Here is a 16720-nt window from a genome sequence, read left to right as displayed (position 1 = left end):
TGTCAACCCCTTGTGGCCTAGAAGTCATTTTTTCAGTACGAAGCCTTGAGTTCAAACCCCAGTCCCGCCAAAATAATAATAGAATAAAATAGTGAATTTATTTTCTATCCCTTATAGTACTTTCTATGGTAGTGAAATTTCCCCTCCTCTAAGGATTAGGGAGTGCAGAGGGTGGCGAGGGATCGAGCCCAGACCTCCTGCGTGATGAGCATTGGTCTGTCACTGGACTATGTCCCCTGTCCCAAATACTAACTTTTGACACTTGGGCAAAGGCTACTTCTGGTCTATTTCTCTGTTTCTCAGCTACAGAGCAACCTTTATCATGGTACACTCTATTCCATCACTTATGGCCTCCCCGGGCTAATCAATTATCTGTCCACTCCAGGAGACACAGTGACCTTGTCCCTGAAAAAGTTCCTGAAGCAAGACATATATGACGTATACCTTTCTCTGTCCGATCATGGCAACAAGGAACAGCTAACAGTGATCAGGGCCACTGTTTGTGACTGCTATGGCCATGTGGAGACCTGCCCCAAACCCTGGAAGGGCGGGTTTATCCTCTCCATCCTGGGGGCTGTCCTAGCCCTGCTCCGTGAGTACTGCATGCCTCCCCTATCTGACAACTGGGTAGTTAAGAGACCTAGTCTGCTCTGAACTATGAATTTGAGGAGTGTCATTCAGTTGATAGCTATTTCTGGAATTTCTGTGATATACCAAGTGTAAGGGATGCACTGTGAGGAAACAGACCTTGTCCTGCTGTATGTCTTCTTTTTTTTTTAATTGTTTTATTATTCATATGTGCATACAAGGCTTGGGTCATTTCTCCCCCGTGCCCCCACCCCCTCCCTTACCACCCACTCCGCCCCCTTCCTCACCCCCCCACCCCCTCAATTCCCAGCATAAACTATTTTGCTCTTATCTCTAATTTTGTTGGAGAGAGAGTATAGGCAATAATAGGAAGGAACAAGTGTTCCTGGTTGAGATAAGGATAGCTATACAGTGAGTTGACTCACATTGATTTCCTGTGGGTGTGTGTTACCTTCTAGGTTAATTCTTTGTGATCTAACCTTTTCTCTAGTTCCTGGTCCCCTTTTCCTATTGGCCTCAGTTGCTTTTAAGGTATCTGCTTTAGTTTCTCTGCATTAAGGGCAACAAATGCTAGCGAATTTTTTAGGTGTCTTACCTATCCTCACCCCTCCCTTGTGTGCTCTCGCTTTTATCATGTGCTCAAAGTCCAATCCCCTTGTTGTGTTTGCCCTTGATCTAATGTCCACATATGAGAGAGAACATACGATTTTTGGTCTTTTGGGCCAGGCTAACCTCACTCAGAATGATGTTCTCCAATTCCATCCATTTACCAGCGAATGATAACATTTCGTTCTTCTTCATGGCTGCATAAAATTCCATTGTGTATAGATACCACATTTTCTTAATCCATTCGTCAGTGGTGGGGCATCTTGACTGTTTCCATAACTTGGCTATTGTGAATAGTGCCGCAGTAAACATGGGTGTGCAGGTGCCTCTGGAGTAACCTGTGTCACAGTCTTTTGGGTATTTCCCCAAGAGTGGTATTGCTGGATCAAATGGTAGATCAATGTTTAGCTTTTTAAGTAGCCTCCAAATTTTTTTCCAGAGTGGTTGTACTAGTTTACATTCCCACCAACAGTGTATGAGGGTTGCTTTTTCCCTGCATCCTCGCCAACACCTGTTGTTCGTGGTGTTGCTGATGATGGCTATTCTAACAGGGGTGAGGTGGAATCTTAGTGTGGTTTTAATTTGCATTTCCTTTATTGCTAGAGATGGTGAGCATTTTTTCATGTGTTTTTTGGCCATCTGAATTTCTTCTTTGGAGAAAGTTCTGTTTAGTTCACTTGCCCATTTCTTTATTGGTTCATGAGTTTTGGGAGAATTTAGTTTTTTAAGTTCCGTATATATTCTGGCTATCAGTCCTTTGTCTGATGTGTAGCTGGCAAATATTTTCTCCCACTCTGTGGGTTTTCTCCCCAGTTTAGAGACCATTTCTTTTGTTGAGCAGAAGCTTTTTAGTTTTATGAGGTCCCATTTATCTATGCTATCTCTTAGTTGCTGTGCTGCTGGGGTTTCATTGAGAAAGTTCTTACCTATACCTACTGACTCCAGAGTATTTCCTACTCTTTCTTGTATCAACTTAAGAGTTTGGGGTCTGATATTAAGATCCTTGATCCATTTTGAGTTAATCTTGGTATAGGGTGATATACATGGATCTAGTTTCAGTTTTTTGCAGACTGCTAACCAGTTTTCCCAGCAGTTTTTGTTGAAGAGGCTGCTATTTCTCCATCGTATATTTTTAGCTCCTTTGTCAAAGATAAGTTGCTCATAGTTGTGTGGCTTCATATCTGGATCCTCTATTCTGTTCCACTGGTCTTCATGTCTGTTTTTGTGCCAGTACCATGCTGTTTTTATTGTTATTGCTTTGTAATATAGTTTGAAGTCAGGTATTGTGATACCTCCTGCATTGTTCTTTTGACTGAGTATTGCCTTGGGAAGGGTTTTTCAAGATAGGGTCTCGAGAACTATTTGCCCAGGTTGGCTTCGAACTGTGATCCTCCTGATCTCTGCCTCCTGAATAGCTAAGAATACAGGCATGAGTCACAGCACCCGGCTTTCTGTTTAATCTTTAGGAACTGCAAATCTGTTTTCCAAAGTGGCTGTATCATTTTACATTTTACATTTTACAAGCAATGTATGAAGATTCCTTTTTCTTCAGCTCCTTACCCACATTCTTTACTATCAACTTGTCAAAAACAAGTTGGTTATAGTTGTGTGGCTTCATATCTGGGTCCTCTATTCTGTTCCACTGGTCTTCATGTCTGTTTTTGTGCCAGTACCATGCTGTTTTTATTGTTATTGCTTTGTAATATAGTTTGAAGTCAGGTATTGTGATACCTCCAGCATTGTTCTTTTGACTGAGTATTGCCTTGGCTATTGTCTGCTGTATGCCTTCTTAAGACTTGAGTAGTAGTTCTGGGTAGTGTCCATGCCAACAGCGTCAGCAATGCCAGGAATTTATTAGAAAGTCAGATTCTCAGGCCCCACTCCAGACCACTGATCCAGAAATGTAGGGGGAGGACCCAGGAATCTGTTTTAGCAAGCCCTCAGAGGGTTCTGAGACAATTTGAGGGCTACTAGGCTACTTTTTGTTTGTTTTTACGGTACTAGGGTTTAAACTCAGGGCTTCACATTTGCTAGGCAGGTGATCTATCACTTGAGTCACAACTCTAATCATTTTTGCTAAAGTTATTTTGGAGATAGGGTCTCATTTTTTTGCCCAGGTTGGCCACAGTCCTACTATTTATGCTTCCCTCCATAGCTGGAATGACAAGCATGTACCACCGTGCCAAGCTTTTTCACATTGAGATTGGGGAGGGGGGGTGGGTCTCATGAACTTTTTTTTTTTCTTTTTTGCCCAGGTTGACCTAGAACCTCTATCCTCCCAATCTCAGCCTTTCAAGTAGCTAGCATTACAAGCATGGGCACCCAACTAGTTATTTCTTGAGGTGGACATGGTAGTACATACCTGTAATTCCAGCACTCAGGAGGCTGAAGCAGAAGGATTGTGAGTTCTAGGCCAACCTGGGCTATATAGTGAGTTTGAGGCTAACTTAGACTATAAAGTAAAACCCTTTCTCAAATAACGATCATAGCCAGGTTCTGGCAGCTCACTCCTCTAATCCTAGCCACTCAAGAGGCAGCAGTCAGGAGGATCACAGTTCAAAGTGTGCCTGGCCAAGTAGTTCACCAGACCCTCTCTCTAAAATACACAACACAAAAAAGGGCTGGTGGAGTGGCTCAAGGTGTAGGCCCTGAGTTCAAGCTCCAGTCCCCCCAAAATAATAATGATAATCGTCATCGTCTTAATCATCTTTGCTCTAAAGGTAGACTCCATCACAGTTGCTTTTCTACTCTTTGACCTTGTCCTTCCACAGGGCACTTGCATGTCAGATGTGAGTGGGACCAGAGCAAGTTTGCATTACACAGCATACTGGGTGTCGAGCACTAAGTCGAGCACTTAGGGTGCAGCACTTAACACAACAGGTTGGGCTGCCCTTATGGAGCTTACACTGTAGCACAAGGAGCCAATAGCAAGCATTCTGCAGGGAACCAGGTGTTGGTGAAGGAAGAGAAAATGGAAGGAGGGTTGGAATGTTAGGATGGAGTAGGAGGTTGGCAGTTTTCAGAGGGTTGAGCAGAAAAGGCCTCCCTGAGAAGGGAAAATTTGAGTAAAGATCTGAACGAGATAAGGAAGCCAACCATGGATGTCTAGGGAACAGAAGCCCTGAGGAGACTGTGCTTGGTGTGTGGAAACTGCAAGGGCTGGGGTGGAAGAAGCAAGAGGGAACGAAAGTAGGAAAGTGGGTCAGAGGGATGGAGGTGGGCTGATGGACGTGCTGGGCCTTGCAGGCAGTTGGAAGGACTCTGGATGAAATGGGAAGTCCTCCAGAGGTTTAGAGCAGAACACTTGCATGTGTGATTCTTACTTTGCACCATTCTGACTCTATAGACCATATGGGGCCAGGGATGGAGCAGGAAAGCCATTTAGGAGTCTGTTGCCGTAAGCCAGGGGCGAGATGTTCAGTAGGTCAACAAAGATGGCAGTATTTGAAGAGGCCATATTTCAAGACAGTCACTTGATTGATATTGAAAGAGCCATCAAGAATTCCAAGACTTTGGACCTGAGCAGATAGAAACATGGAGTTTTGGAGTTTCCATTTACCAGTTTGGAAGGACTGTGAGCAGAGGTTTGCCACACCATCCAAGTGGAGAAACTAGTGGGTGGCTAAACACATAAGCCTTGAATGGGGTGAGAAATTCAATTTATCTCTGACCTTCCCCCAGACCCATGGGAAGAAAGGGGGGAAGGGGAAGTTAGCATCTAGTCCATGGAGTGTGTGTCCTGTGAACCTGTGGACTCCCAAAGAACAGTGGGCCTGTCCCAGTGCCTCCATCAGTAGCAAAAAAGCAATAACCCTAAACTGTAGCTATACCCTCCTTAAATTGAGCTTCCATGGCTCAATTGAGGAAGGTCAAGAGGGTGCCCCTTTCAAACACAACAAGGGGATTGGACTATGAGCACATGATAAAAGCGAGAGCACACAAGGGAGGGGTGAGGATACGTAAGACACCTAAAAAACTAGCTAGCATTTGTTGCCCTTAATGCAGAGAAACTAAAGCAGATACCTTAAAGCAACTGAGGCCAATAGGAAAAGGGGACCAGGAACTAGAGAAAAGGTTAGATCAAAAAGAATTAACCTAGAAGGTAACACCCACGCACAGGAAATCAATGTGAGTCAATGCCCTGTATAGCTATCCTTATCTCAACCAGCAAAAACCCTTGTTCCTTCCTGTTACTGCTTATACTCTCTCTACAACAAAATTAGAGATAAGGGCAAAATAGTTTCTGCTGGGTATTGAGGGGGGGGAGCGGGAGGGGGTGGAGTGGGTGGTAAGGGAGGGGGTGGGGGCAGGGGGGAGAAATGAACCAAGCCTTGTATGCACATATGAATAATAAAAGAAAAAAAAAGAAAAAAGAGGGTGCCCCTTTAACGTGTTGGTAACTGGGTATGGTCATGACGGGGAGAGCAACCAAGCCATGGCTAGTCCCCCACGTACTCTGCCAGATACTCTCGAAATTCCAGTGCCAGACACGGGTGGCTCACACCTGTAACCCTAGCTACTCAGGAGGCAGAGATCAGGAGGATCACAGTTCAAAGCCAGCCCTCGCAGTGTTCTGGAGACCCTATCTTGAAAATACCCAAGACACAATAAAAGGGCTGGTGGAGTGGCAAAGTAGGAAAGCACCTGCCTAGCAAGTGTTAGGCCCTGAGTTCAAACCCAAGTACCACCAGAAAAAAAAAAAAAAATTCCCAACATAGCATTTGCACCCAGGATCAAATTACTATACTCTATCAAAGGTAGATTATCTTGCTGTTGTTTTTATTTTGGGATGGGGGTGCAGGTGGTACTGAGGCTTGAACTATTTGCCTAGGCTGGCTTCTCCTAATCTCTGCCCCCTAAGTAGCTAGGATTACAGGCGTGAGCCACCAGCACCCAGTTATCTTGCTTTTAAATTCAAGTCTATGGTTAATTTAGGTGCTGTCTGGTGACTAAAAGTCTTATTGGAAGGTAATGCTTACTAGGAGGTTCCCATCCCCAGGAAAGGATTTTTTTTTTTTTTTTTTTCCAGCACTGGGGCTTGAACTCAGGCTCTACACCTTGAGCCACTCCACCAGGCCTTTTTTATGATGTGTTTGTTCAAGATAGGATCTCGCAAACTATTTGCCTGGTCTGACTTTGGACCATGATTCTCCTGATCTTTGCCTCCTGAGTAGCTAGCATTACAGGCATGAACCACCAGCACCTGGCTCAAAAAGGATTTTCTTAAGGACTGATACTACTGGTATAGGAAGTCTGACAGAAATGATCTAGAACAACAGGTGGAAGGAATGGAGTCATACTGCTTTCTAGGATCTTAGTAGGGGAGGAAGAGGGTCAGAGACATGAACAGAAGCCAGACCATGGGAGCTTTGAGAAGGAGTTGGGGAATTTTCCTGGGTGCCAGAGTAGCCATTGTACTAAGTTCAATGTTGGCTATTGAGTGGAGGGTTCTAAATTTAGATGGGGCTCTGAAGGTTTGGGGGTCTTGGCTGACCTTGTGGTCAAGGTGAATATTACTTTCCCAACTCTTTCAGTCTTCTTGCTGGTGCTCCTCTTGTTGGTGAGAAAGAAGCGGAAGGTCAAAGAGCCCCTTCTGCTCCCAGAAGATGATACCCGTGATAATGTCTTCTATTATGGTGAAGAGGGTGGTGGTGAAGAGGACCAGGTGGGTCACTGAGGGACCTGGGGGTTTGGAGGTGGACTCCCTCAGGTTCACTGGCAGGAATGGTTGGGTCAACCAACTAACCATGTTAACTATGTTGACCAGTCCTGGCAGAAGCATCAGCCTTCATGCAGGATCAGCCACCAACTCCTTCTTCTGAGAGGGGCCAGTCTATCATTATAGTCTCTTTGGCTCAGCCAAGTGGACCTCAAATCTGTGCTTAACTTGGGAGGACCAGGGGAGGATAGAAACGAGGGCTTTCAGAAATCTCTGTCATCAGTCTTCCAAGACATACCTAGTATCCAAAGGGTGAGGGGTGACTTGTAGGGAGAGGGGAGATTTCTCAATCTCATGCTCCCACTCATTTTCATAAAGGACTATGACATTACCCAGCTCCACCGGGGTCTGGAGGCCAGGCCTGAGGTAGTTCTCCGAAATGATGTGGCACCAACCTTCATGCCTACACCCATGTACCGACCCCGGCCAGCCAACCCAGATGAGATCGGCAACTTCATCATTGAGGTGAGGCATGGTGGGCCAGCCCAGGACAGCCCTTAGTCAAGCCCAGCCTGAGCACAAGAGAACAAGCATTTGCTTGGAATTTTGGGTCTAGGTTCAAGTCCTGGCTCTACCATCATCCAGCTGTGTGACTTCTGTATATTTGAGTACCTCTTGACTTCTGTTTCCTCCACAAATCCCAATTTTACAAACTACTAAGGATAGATTAGGAATGATTTATTCAAACCTAATAGTTGTTAGGAAAATACTGTGGAACTAGAACGCCTGGGTTTAAATTATAAAGATTCAAGTGGTTCCAATGTAGAGGAAAGTTTGGAAGCTCTGTCAGATTAAATGGTAAAGTATCTGCCTCGCAAGCATAAAGCCCTAAGTTCAAACCCCAGTACCACCAAAGGGGGAAAAAAAAGGATTAAATGAGGAAGCTCCTAGAACAATACTGGCACAGAGGCTCCCAACCGTGCCTTCCATTGGAGCCTCTCAGGGTTCTTCAAAGACCACTGGAATCTCTAGCTCTCCCAGCAATCACATTTGTAGAATCACAAATTAGGTACGCGGGAGGCCTATGATATTAGTGCTGCACTGCCTGCCACCTTCTTAGCAATCCATGATCAGAGATCCTTAGGAATAGAAAGAGAAAACAAAAACTTAGTTGAAATTTAAAAGCGGCTGGGGCGCGCTGGCCAGTGGCTGTGGCAGAGGGCTGGGTGGGAGGTCAGGAGGCCTTAGGCCAAACTTTAGCCCTCTGCCTCAGTCTTCTCTTCTGCAGAGATGGAAACTTCCATAAGTAGTCCTGTAGTGAGCCTCTGTCCTTTAGCATGGGGGGTGCTTGGGAGAGTTCTGTGCAAAAAAGCAAGTGTCCTCACACAGGGAAAGTTGCTCAGGGCGGCTGGTTCAGAGAAGATGCTTTGAACTAAATACCTGGAGCTTTTTCCTGGGTTAGATGAAGTTTCCAGAATGTCTGCATTTGGAACAATTTGCAAATTCTAGCTCATTTAATCCTCATGTCGTTTTACAAGTAAAAAAATAGTGTTCACCTATATGCCGGACACGATTCTAAGCCATACACTCCTTGATTCCTCCTAAGCTGTGGGTATCATCATTTTACAGACAGGAAGCAGAGGCAAAATCCCCAAGCTAGTGTGTCTGGAGTTGAGTTCTGGCTCAGGCTGATGTCAGACGCAGTAGCGTGTTGAGGTATCATTGCAACTGGCAGGTGTCAGCGGCCTGCCACTCCTCACTGTCTGCTCTGTTCCCACAGAACCTGAAGGCGGCCAACACGGACCCCACAGCCCCACCCTATGACTCCCTGCTGGTGTTTGACTATGAGGGCAGCGGCTCCGATGCTGCCTCGCTCAGCTCCCTCACGTCCTCTGCCTCCGACCAGGACCAGGACTACGACTATCTGAACGAGTGGGGCAACCGCTTCAAGAAGCTAGCAGACATGTACGGAGGCGGCGAGGACGACTAGGGGACCCTGCCAGCATGCTGGGAACTAAACATCAGCCATAGCAGCATCTCCCAGGGGTCTCAGGTCCCTCTTTAGGCAAGGAATCCACAGCTGCTCAAGAAGAGGCCTGAACAACTTGGAGGGGAGAGGCTGCAAGTCTGGCATGAACCGGGTCAGGTTCAGAATGGAAGGTGTGGGTAGTTTGACTTCAGCACTGACCTAGATCAGAGTCACCTCAGAGGCCACATTTCCAGAAGTCTCTCATCTGCCATAAAATGCTCAGCCCCATGTTCGACCTGCCTTCATGCCCCATGATGACTTTCTCTAATGAATCCTTTAGAAAGAGGCCTGTTTACTGCAACCTGTCTTACTCCTTTTTTTCTTTTTTTAATGCTATTTTCAGTGTCCCCTCCGGCCTCTGAAGTGCAGCCTGCCAGGTTCACTGGCCCTGAGACCTCTCCTTTGGATGGATCACTGCGTTTTTACTGAGTGTCTAGGTTGTCCTGTATTTTTCTTTTCTTTGTTGTGTACTGTAGATGAAGGGTGATGACAATCATGTAAATGTACTAGAACTTTTTTTTTTTATTAAAAGAACTTTTCCCAGAGGTGCCAGGGGAGTGAGGTTTTGTTTGTTTGTTTTTAATAGCTGCTTATCTATCTGATTCCCATAATATACCATTCCCACACCCTGAGGGTTCGATTCAGTGGGTTTAGAATCTTCAGGGCTGTGCCAAGGGCTGAACTCCTACAGCCATGCTAACTTCCGCCCGGATTCCTCGTGGGAAAGGATTCGCTCAGAATCCGGGGCTCAGGGTGTAGTGTAAGTGTGTGGGAGGGTGGCGTAGAGACCTCCTCTCCACCCTGCAAATTCAGAGCTGCCCCTCTGTGTGAGAGAACCGTTAGCCTCTTCCCTGGGGGCTGAGTGTCACCAGAGCCCAGGTAAGGTCGCTTAACTTCCACTTGCCTCAGAGTCTACATTTATAAAACGAGAGAGTTCTATGGTGATGAAATGATTTAATATCTAGGCTTGGTGCTATTTGTGTCAGTTCGTGACCACTGCCAAGTATTCAGATGACCTTTAACTTTGATTATTTCCTTTAAACTTACCCTCAGAGAATTTTCCTGCTTTAAAGAATGACCTCACTGTGTTTTGTTTTGTTTTAAATGATACCTGGGTCAGATGTGGTGGCACATGCTACAATCCCAGCACTCAGGAGGAGCAAGAGTTCGAGATCAGTCTGTGCTAAAAAAAAAAAAAAAAAAAAAAAGGTGGTCATCATCAAAATGAAGCAAATCCACCCAAGACATAAGTGAAATTGGACCATTCCTGACAATACCAGGACAGGAATGCAGGAGTAAGGACACAGAGAGAGACAGCAGGGCCCGAGCAATTCTGCTTGTCCCTTTGTTAAGGTGAAGTTCAAATTATTCTCTTCAGTGAACCAAAAGAAAAGAATCTGGAGCTGACGGACTTGCTGAAGTTGAAATGACTATTTCTTCCCCCGAGAGCAGCTCATCTTTGAAGCAGTAAACTCAACGTCTTGTCCCAGAGTCCGAAATGCCAGCCTCACCTGCTGACTCGCACACGGTGGCATGGGTGTGTGTGTGGGGGGGGAGTCAAAGCGCCCCAGGTGAGGCTGAAGCACACTCAGGTTTGCCACCAACGCTGACATCTGGGGTCCTTGGCTCGAGAAATCTAAAGGGAATTAAGGGCTAGGGGTGTAGCTCAGTGGTAGAGCGTTATAAGGGCCTCAGCACTACAGAAGGAAAAAAGTGGGCAGATTCAGTAAAGGTTTCTAACCATCCATTTCGCCTTTGCCCTCCAGCCAGGGCTGCCTCGACCCCCTCTGCCAGAGCCCTGCTGCTCTTGTTGAAAAGAGGCAGCCACACCTGCTGCCCTTATCTTGAACTCCCCTCACAGAAGCCGGAATGAAGCCAGAAACCCTATCCCTCAGCTGCAGCTACTCATAGAACCAAACAGCCGCTGTTCAGGCCAGGCCTCTCCCCTGAGACTCGTGGAGGGTGTTGAAGAGGAGAAGTCGCTTTCCACAGGCAGGCCTGGCCTCTGGCGATGGAACCAGTCACTGGCCTCTGAGTGATTTAGAAAGAACGGACCTGGATGAGGTGATGAGGATGGGTGCCGAGCCACTCTTACTCTGCAGCTGCTTCCCACCTGCCAAATGGGACCTTAGGTCTGTCTTGAAGTCCTGTAACGAGAAGTGAAAGCATTTTCAGCTGGTAAGTCACCATTGCTCATGCCAGGTGAGCACTAACCACAAGAAACCAATATGGCCAGCCACACTGAGGACCATCTGAACGACTGACTTGCTAATCTTTCACATTTTGTGACTCAGCAGTGTGCTGTGTGTCCTCCTGATGCATGTGCCTTTTCCTCCACCCATGCCTTATGCACCCCTATTTTCTATTACACTGGTACTGGGGTTTGAACTCGGGGCCTCACACTTGCTAAGGCAAGTGCTCTACCACCTGAGTCACTCCACCAGCCCATATTACACCTTTTCGTAACAGGGCATGTAGGGCTTCCTTGTCTCCGTTATACCCAATTCAGATGGGTGTGATCTCACCACCATTCATGAACTAATTAAATCTATTTTTTTGTTTTGGTCGGGGGAGGATTGGTTTTTGTTTTTGGGGGGAGGGGCAATACTGGGGTTTAATCTCAGGGCTTCACACTTGCTGGGCAGGTGTTCTACCATTGAGCCATGCCTCAAGCCCTTTTCGCTCTGGTTATTTTGAAGATGGGAGTCTCGCTTTTTCCCAGGACCTTAATCCTTCTATTTTATACTTGCGACCTTAGGTAGGTGGGATGACAGATGTATGTCACCACTGCCAGCTTTTTTTTTTTTTTTTTTTGGTACTGGGGTTTGAACTCAGAGCCTAAACCTTGAGCCACTCCACCAGCCCTTTTTTGTGATGGGCTTTTCAACATAGGGTCTCACAAACTATTTTGCCTGGACTGGCTTCAAACTTTGGTCCTCCTGATCTCTACCTCCTGAGTAGCTATGATTACAGGTATGAGCCACTGGTGCCAGGCTCACTTCCAGCTTTTTTCTGTTGAGATGGGGTCCATGAAGTTATCATCCCCAAATGCAGTCCTCCCATTCTCACCCTCCCAAGTAGCTAGGATTATAGGTGTGAGCCACCTGTGCCCAGCTTACCCCTGTCATTTCACAGGCAGGACTCCCTCCTTCTCCAGCAGGGTCACAGATGAGCCAGGCCAAACCTTTTCCCCTGTAGCTGACCCCACAAATCTTTTTTCCTCCCAGAAGGATGTAGATAATTCCCATACTCCTAACCCTGAGAGTTTTGAGAAAAAAAAAGTCTTGGAGATGGCCGTCATCCCTGGGGGGTGGGCAGGAAGCTGGGACCCGAATTCCTACCCCCACTCCACCCATGCTAGGCTTTCTTAACCACTGGGACCTACCACAGGAACATGGAGGATACCCAGTCAGGGAACTGCCCAGTGAGGGCTAGTCAAGGAGGGGCCTTGAGATTGGCTGAGTGATGGCCACAATGACAAGGTGGAAGCAGTCACCCTGGAGAGCCCCTTCAGTATCCCACCCCTTGTGGGTTCAGTTCAGCTCATTGGGAACTCCATGTTACACTCCCCACCTGACTAAAGGCAGAGCCTTCCTCCCCACCTCCAATTGAAATAACCACCAAAGACACATCTCAGAGAACAGGTTCAGATCCCAGCACTTCCACACTGAAGCCTTGAAGGAATCACTTTGTCTCTCAGTGCCTCACTTTTCCCATCTGTATAATGAGACAAGTAAATGGGTTAATATACGTTAAATGTTCAGAAGAGTGCCTGGCATGCACAGGCTACATAAGTGTCACAGTGTCACTGCTAATGGGGGTCAAGGGACTGGCAGGGCCAATTATTGCTGTTTTGTCTCCACTCACATCCTGGGTAGAAACTGCACTTCCAGTAGGAGGAATTCCTGGAGACCCCAGGAATGCTGGGACTATGTACTGTGGGTTCCCCAAAAGCTCTCCCCATCATGTCCAGCAGAGGGAGCCATTCACCAGACCCACAGAACAGGACAGGGCACCTCCCAGCCTGGTTGGGCAATACTGGATCTGTAGAAAGGGAGGGAACCCAGGACAGAACAGTCACAGTGGGTGGGGCATACAGTATTAGGGATTCTGCTGTGTGGCAGGGACTGCCTTGGACACACTGAGGAAGGTGGTTCTGGAATAGTGTCTTACAGAACACATGCTCCGTAAACAATTATTGAATGAACACAAAAGCCCAGGATGCTGACACATCATGGTGGTGGGGTGGACAGTGACAGTCAATATTATTGGGTTACAGCTGTTTATAACCTTCCCGTACATACAGTCAGATACATACATTCTCCCACTTCTCAGTCATGTGAAGAGAGGTTTGATGGTTTCCTTTTAAAATGGAAATTGAGAGTCAGGATAACAGCTGAAGCAAGTATAGTGCTCTATGCCTATAATCCCAGCACTCTGGAGACTGAGGCAGGAGGATCTCCAGTTTCAGGCCAGCCTGGGCCACACAGTGAGACCCTGTCTCAAAACAGAGAGTATTAGTCACAATCTAATACTCTCATTCTAATTCTGCCAGGAAGCAGCTGAAACAGTTCTGGATCTCCTTAATTCCCAAGTGTGGGCTTTTTTACTGTTAAGAATAAAAGCTTGGCTCAAGTGGTAGAATGCCTGTAGCAACTGTGAGCCCCTGAGTTCAAAAAGAAAAATTTAGAATAAAACCTCCAAGGGCTGGAAGTGTAGCTCAGTGGTAGAGTGCTTGCCTAGCAGGTGGGAAGCCCTGGTTCCTTCCTCAGCACCACCATAACAAAAAGCCCTTCCAGCTACAGACTGGGTCACATAGCAGGCAGGCAGGCAGGAGTAAACACTTCACATGGTGCTCCCCCTGGCCTTCCACCAAGGCTAGGTCAGCTGCACCTGACCCTGAGAGACTATGGTGCTATGTCAGCATTTCCAGCCACTTCTGGGGCCCCCTTGAGAATGTGGGGATCATCCTAGGGCTCTTGTATTTATTCAACAATTGTTTACTGAGCACGCGTTCTGTACAAGGTACTGACCTAGGTGCTGGGGACACAAAAGCACAGTAAGCAGCCTTCCCAGTCCTCCACCCACACCAAGCTCCATCTTGCACGATGCAGCTTCTTGTAGGCACCTCTGTCCCCTGATAGCCCTAAGTAGCTTTCATTGGGCACCTCTTGGTGCTCTTGGGCCTAGGAGTACACACGTGCGCTGTGCTGGCAGCCCCTTTACGGCAGACCCAGGAAGGAAGACTGGAGCCTGTTTGGATGGAGAATGATCTGGAAGGTAGGGGAAAAGACAGTTTCTAGTAATCACAACTCCTTAGCTTCATGAAGAGGGGCAAAAGTGTCAGAGCAGAGTCCCCTAAAGCATGGGGCAAAGCCAGGTGTGCTACCTAGGAGGCTGAGACAGGAGAATTGCAAATTCAAGGCCAGTCCAAGCAAAAAGGGAGAGCCTCTCTTGAAAACAAAAGGGCTGGGGGTGTGGCTCAAGTGAGCCTAGCCTATGCGAGACCCTAGCCACAAAAAAGAAAAGGCACAAGGCAAAGGCCCTTCTTACCCAACCTAAGAGGGTCTGGATGGACAGACCACTAACAAGACAAAATGAGTAAAGCATACCATGCTGTAGAAGACAGCCTAAGAAAACAGAGCCGGGATGGCCATAGGGAGGAAGGAGCTGGGGGGCGGGGGGGCGGGGCTCAGGTCTAAAAGCCAGGGAAGGCCTTGCTGATAAGGTAGCATTCAAGCAAAGACCAGAAGATATCACACAAGTATCACATCTCAGTAGACAGAACAGCAAGTGCAAGGGCCCTGACACAGGAATGTGGAGTTCAGTGTGGCTGGAGCAGAGTGAGAGAGAGCCAGAGTGGGGCAGGAGGTGAGGTCAGAGAGGTAAAGAGTAGAGCCCAGCACTGAGCATCCTCCTCCATGTTTGAGGATGGCTGAGTTCAGGGCCAGGCCCAGCCCCAGAAAAAAAAAAGGCCTGATTCAGCTCCACCCCTGAGCTGGCTAAACCCCAATCTTTCACTCACAGAGGAGGAGGCCAGGGCCTGCCTGGGCCTGTGGGCAGCTGCAGAGCTAGCAAACAGGAATTGCAAGATTCCTCTCTTGAGCCCCAGGGCTGATCAGAGAGCCTGTCAAAGGACCCCCCAGTCTGACAGGGAGAGCCCTGCTAATGAGTGCAGCCCCTCAAGGTTGCAGATGGGGGAGGAGGGACTCACAGCCTCCTGACATCTCCCAAAGGAGCCCTGTGAGATGATGGTTAAGGTACATCTAGCATTGGTGCCAGGCCTGATGTGCAGTGAGGGTGCTGTAAGCCCTAACTGCTGTTATCCTTGCTGCTGCTTGTTCTTAGACCTTCTCCAAGTTCAAAGTGACCCCGTACCCTCTACCCAGCAGCTACAGGGCGTGGAGGCCCTCAGAGGAATCTGAGAGGGGATGGGTGGGTCAGAACGCTGGGCTTCTGTCCAGTTATTCCAGTACCCGCTGCCTTCCAGTAAGCCAGGGCTGTGGCTGATAGGCCAGGTTGTCACCCCTGGAACCTGACTACCAAGGCACTCTGGTAAGACTCTGGAAAGACGATATTAACGGATGACAAGGTTTATTACTATGTGAGCTTCATGAATCAATCATGTACCATATGCCAAGGAATATGGTAAAGTTTCACTACAAATCAAAAGCAAATCTCAGAGCCTTTGCACTTGCCCTCCACCTGCCCCCCACCCCGGCCCCCAGCCCCCAGCTGTCTCTTGACTCCCTCCTTCCCTCCCTTCAGTCTCCCACCCAAATGCAAACTTATCAGCGATGCCATCCTTGGATTACCCTTTTTCCTTTTTTTTTTTTTTTTTGATAGGGTCTCTCTACATTGCCAGGGCTGGCCTTGAACTCCTGGGCTCAAATAATCTTCCTGCCTCAGCCTTCCGAGTAGCTGGCACTAAAGGAGTGCACCACCAACGTGTCCAGTTGGATCTTCCTCTTGAGATGTGTGACCCTGCTCCCCATCCCCCGTACCTTCTTTCTTTGTGGCATTTATTACTTCCCACCATACTGTACTCCATGCCATGTGTCCTCTATTTCTCTCCTTCTTCCCCCTTCGTTCTTCCCTATGTTCCCTGAGGACAGAGATTTTTGTCTGTTTGTAATGACTTTGGCATTTTAGAATGTTTAGCAGCAAATCTGACCTCAGCTCCCTCCATCCCCGTAGCACCAACTCAGTGGTGCCACCAGAATGTCTATAGACATTGCCAAATGTCTCCAGGGGGAAGAGATGGGAACCCCCACACACACCCCCAGTTGAGGATGACTTGGTGAAGGTGACTAAATAGAATGGAGAGACATTCTCCCACTAGCGAACAGGAAGCTGAGTCCTAATGGGACAAGAGGAATGAATGGCCTTTCAGACCCCAATGAGAGCTGGAACTGTCTACCACACAGCCAGCCACCACCCAACTCAGCCTCAACTTCACCTCCTTCCCACCCATCTCTTGTGGCTTCCCTCACTCAATTTAGCCAATCAAAAGCCAGGGTACTGGGACCTAGGGAGAGCTCAACTGCAAGGGTCAGCATCCTAGGGCACAGAGCAGGGGAAGGGAGGAGAGTGGGCCTGGGGGAAGGGGGAATTGAGCAAGTGCAGAAACCTTTGTGGTTGTCCCAGCAGGGTTAATGGTGCTGGGACAAGGAGAGGGGAAAGGACAGAGTGGGTGGGCACAGGGATATTTGGGAGATTCCACGGCTAGCTGTGAACACTAGCAGTGAACCAGAGGAAAGAGTTTGGTTTCTGAGCTGAGCTATGGGGCTGACAGGTGATGAGGGTGGAGCCATCTTCTGAAATGAAGTTAGAAGAGC

General features: G+C 47.7%; 1 protein-coding gene across 2 annotated transcripts in view; it reads left to right on the top strand.

Annotated features, from left to right (window-relative positions):
* Cdh3 (cadherin 3) overlaps positions 1 to 9427 on the top strand; it is a 45720-nt gene extending 36293 nt beyond the window's left edge. For both annotated transcript variants that reach the window (XM_074055765.1, XM_074055764.1), the window contains exons 13-16: positions 386 to 592; positions 6729 to 6859; positions 7232 to 7378; positions 8634 to 9427. In XM_074055765.1, the coding sequence (XP_073911866.1) occupies positions 386 to 592; positions 6729 to 6859; positions 7232 to 7378; positions 8634 to 8843 (695 nt within the window). In that variant the 3' untranslated portion in view covers positions 8844 to 9427. The remainder of the gene's footprint in view (positions 1 to 385; positions 593 to 6728; positions 6860 to 7231; positions 7379 to 8633) is intronic.
* Positions 9428 to 16720: the final 7293 nt, after the last annotated feature.

Source organism: Castor canadensis, chromosome 15, assembly GCF_047511655.1.
Source record: "Castor canadensis chromosome 15, mCasCan1.hap1v2, whole genome shotgun sequence".
NCBI lineage: Eukaryota > Metazoa > Chordata > Mammalia > Rodentia > Castoridae > Castor > Castor canadensis.
The sequence above is the reverse complement of the archived record's forward strand: the minus strand, read 5'-3'. Positions and strand labels throughout refer to the sequence as shown.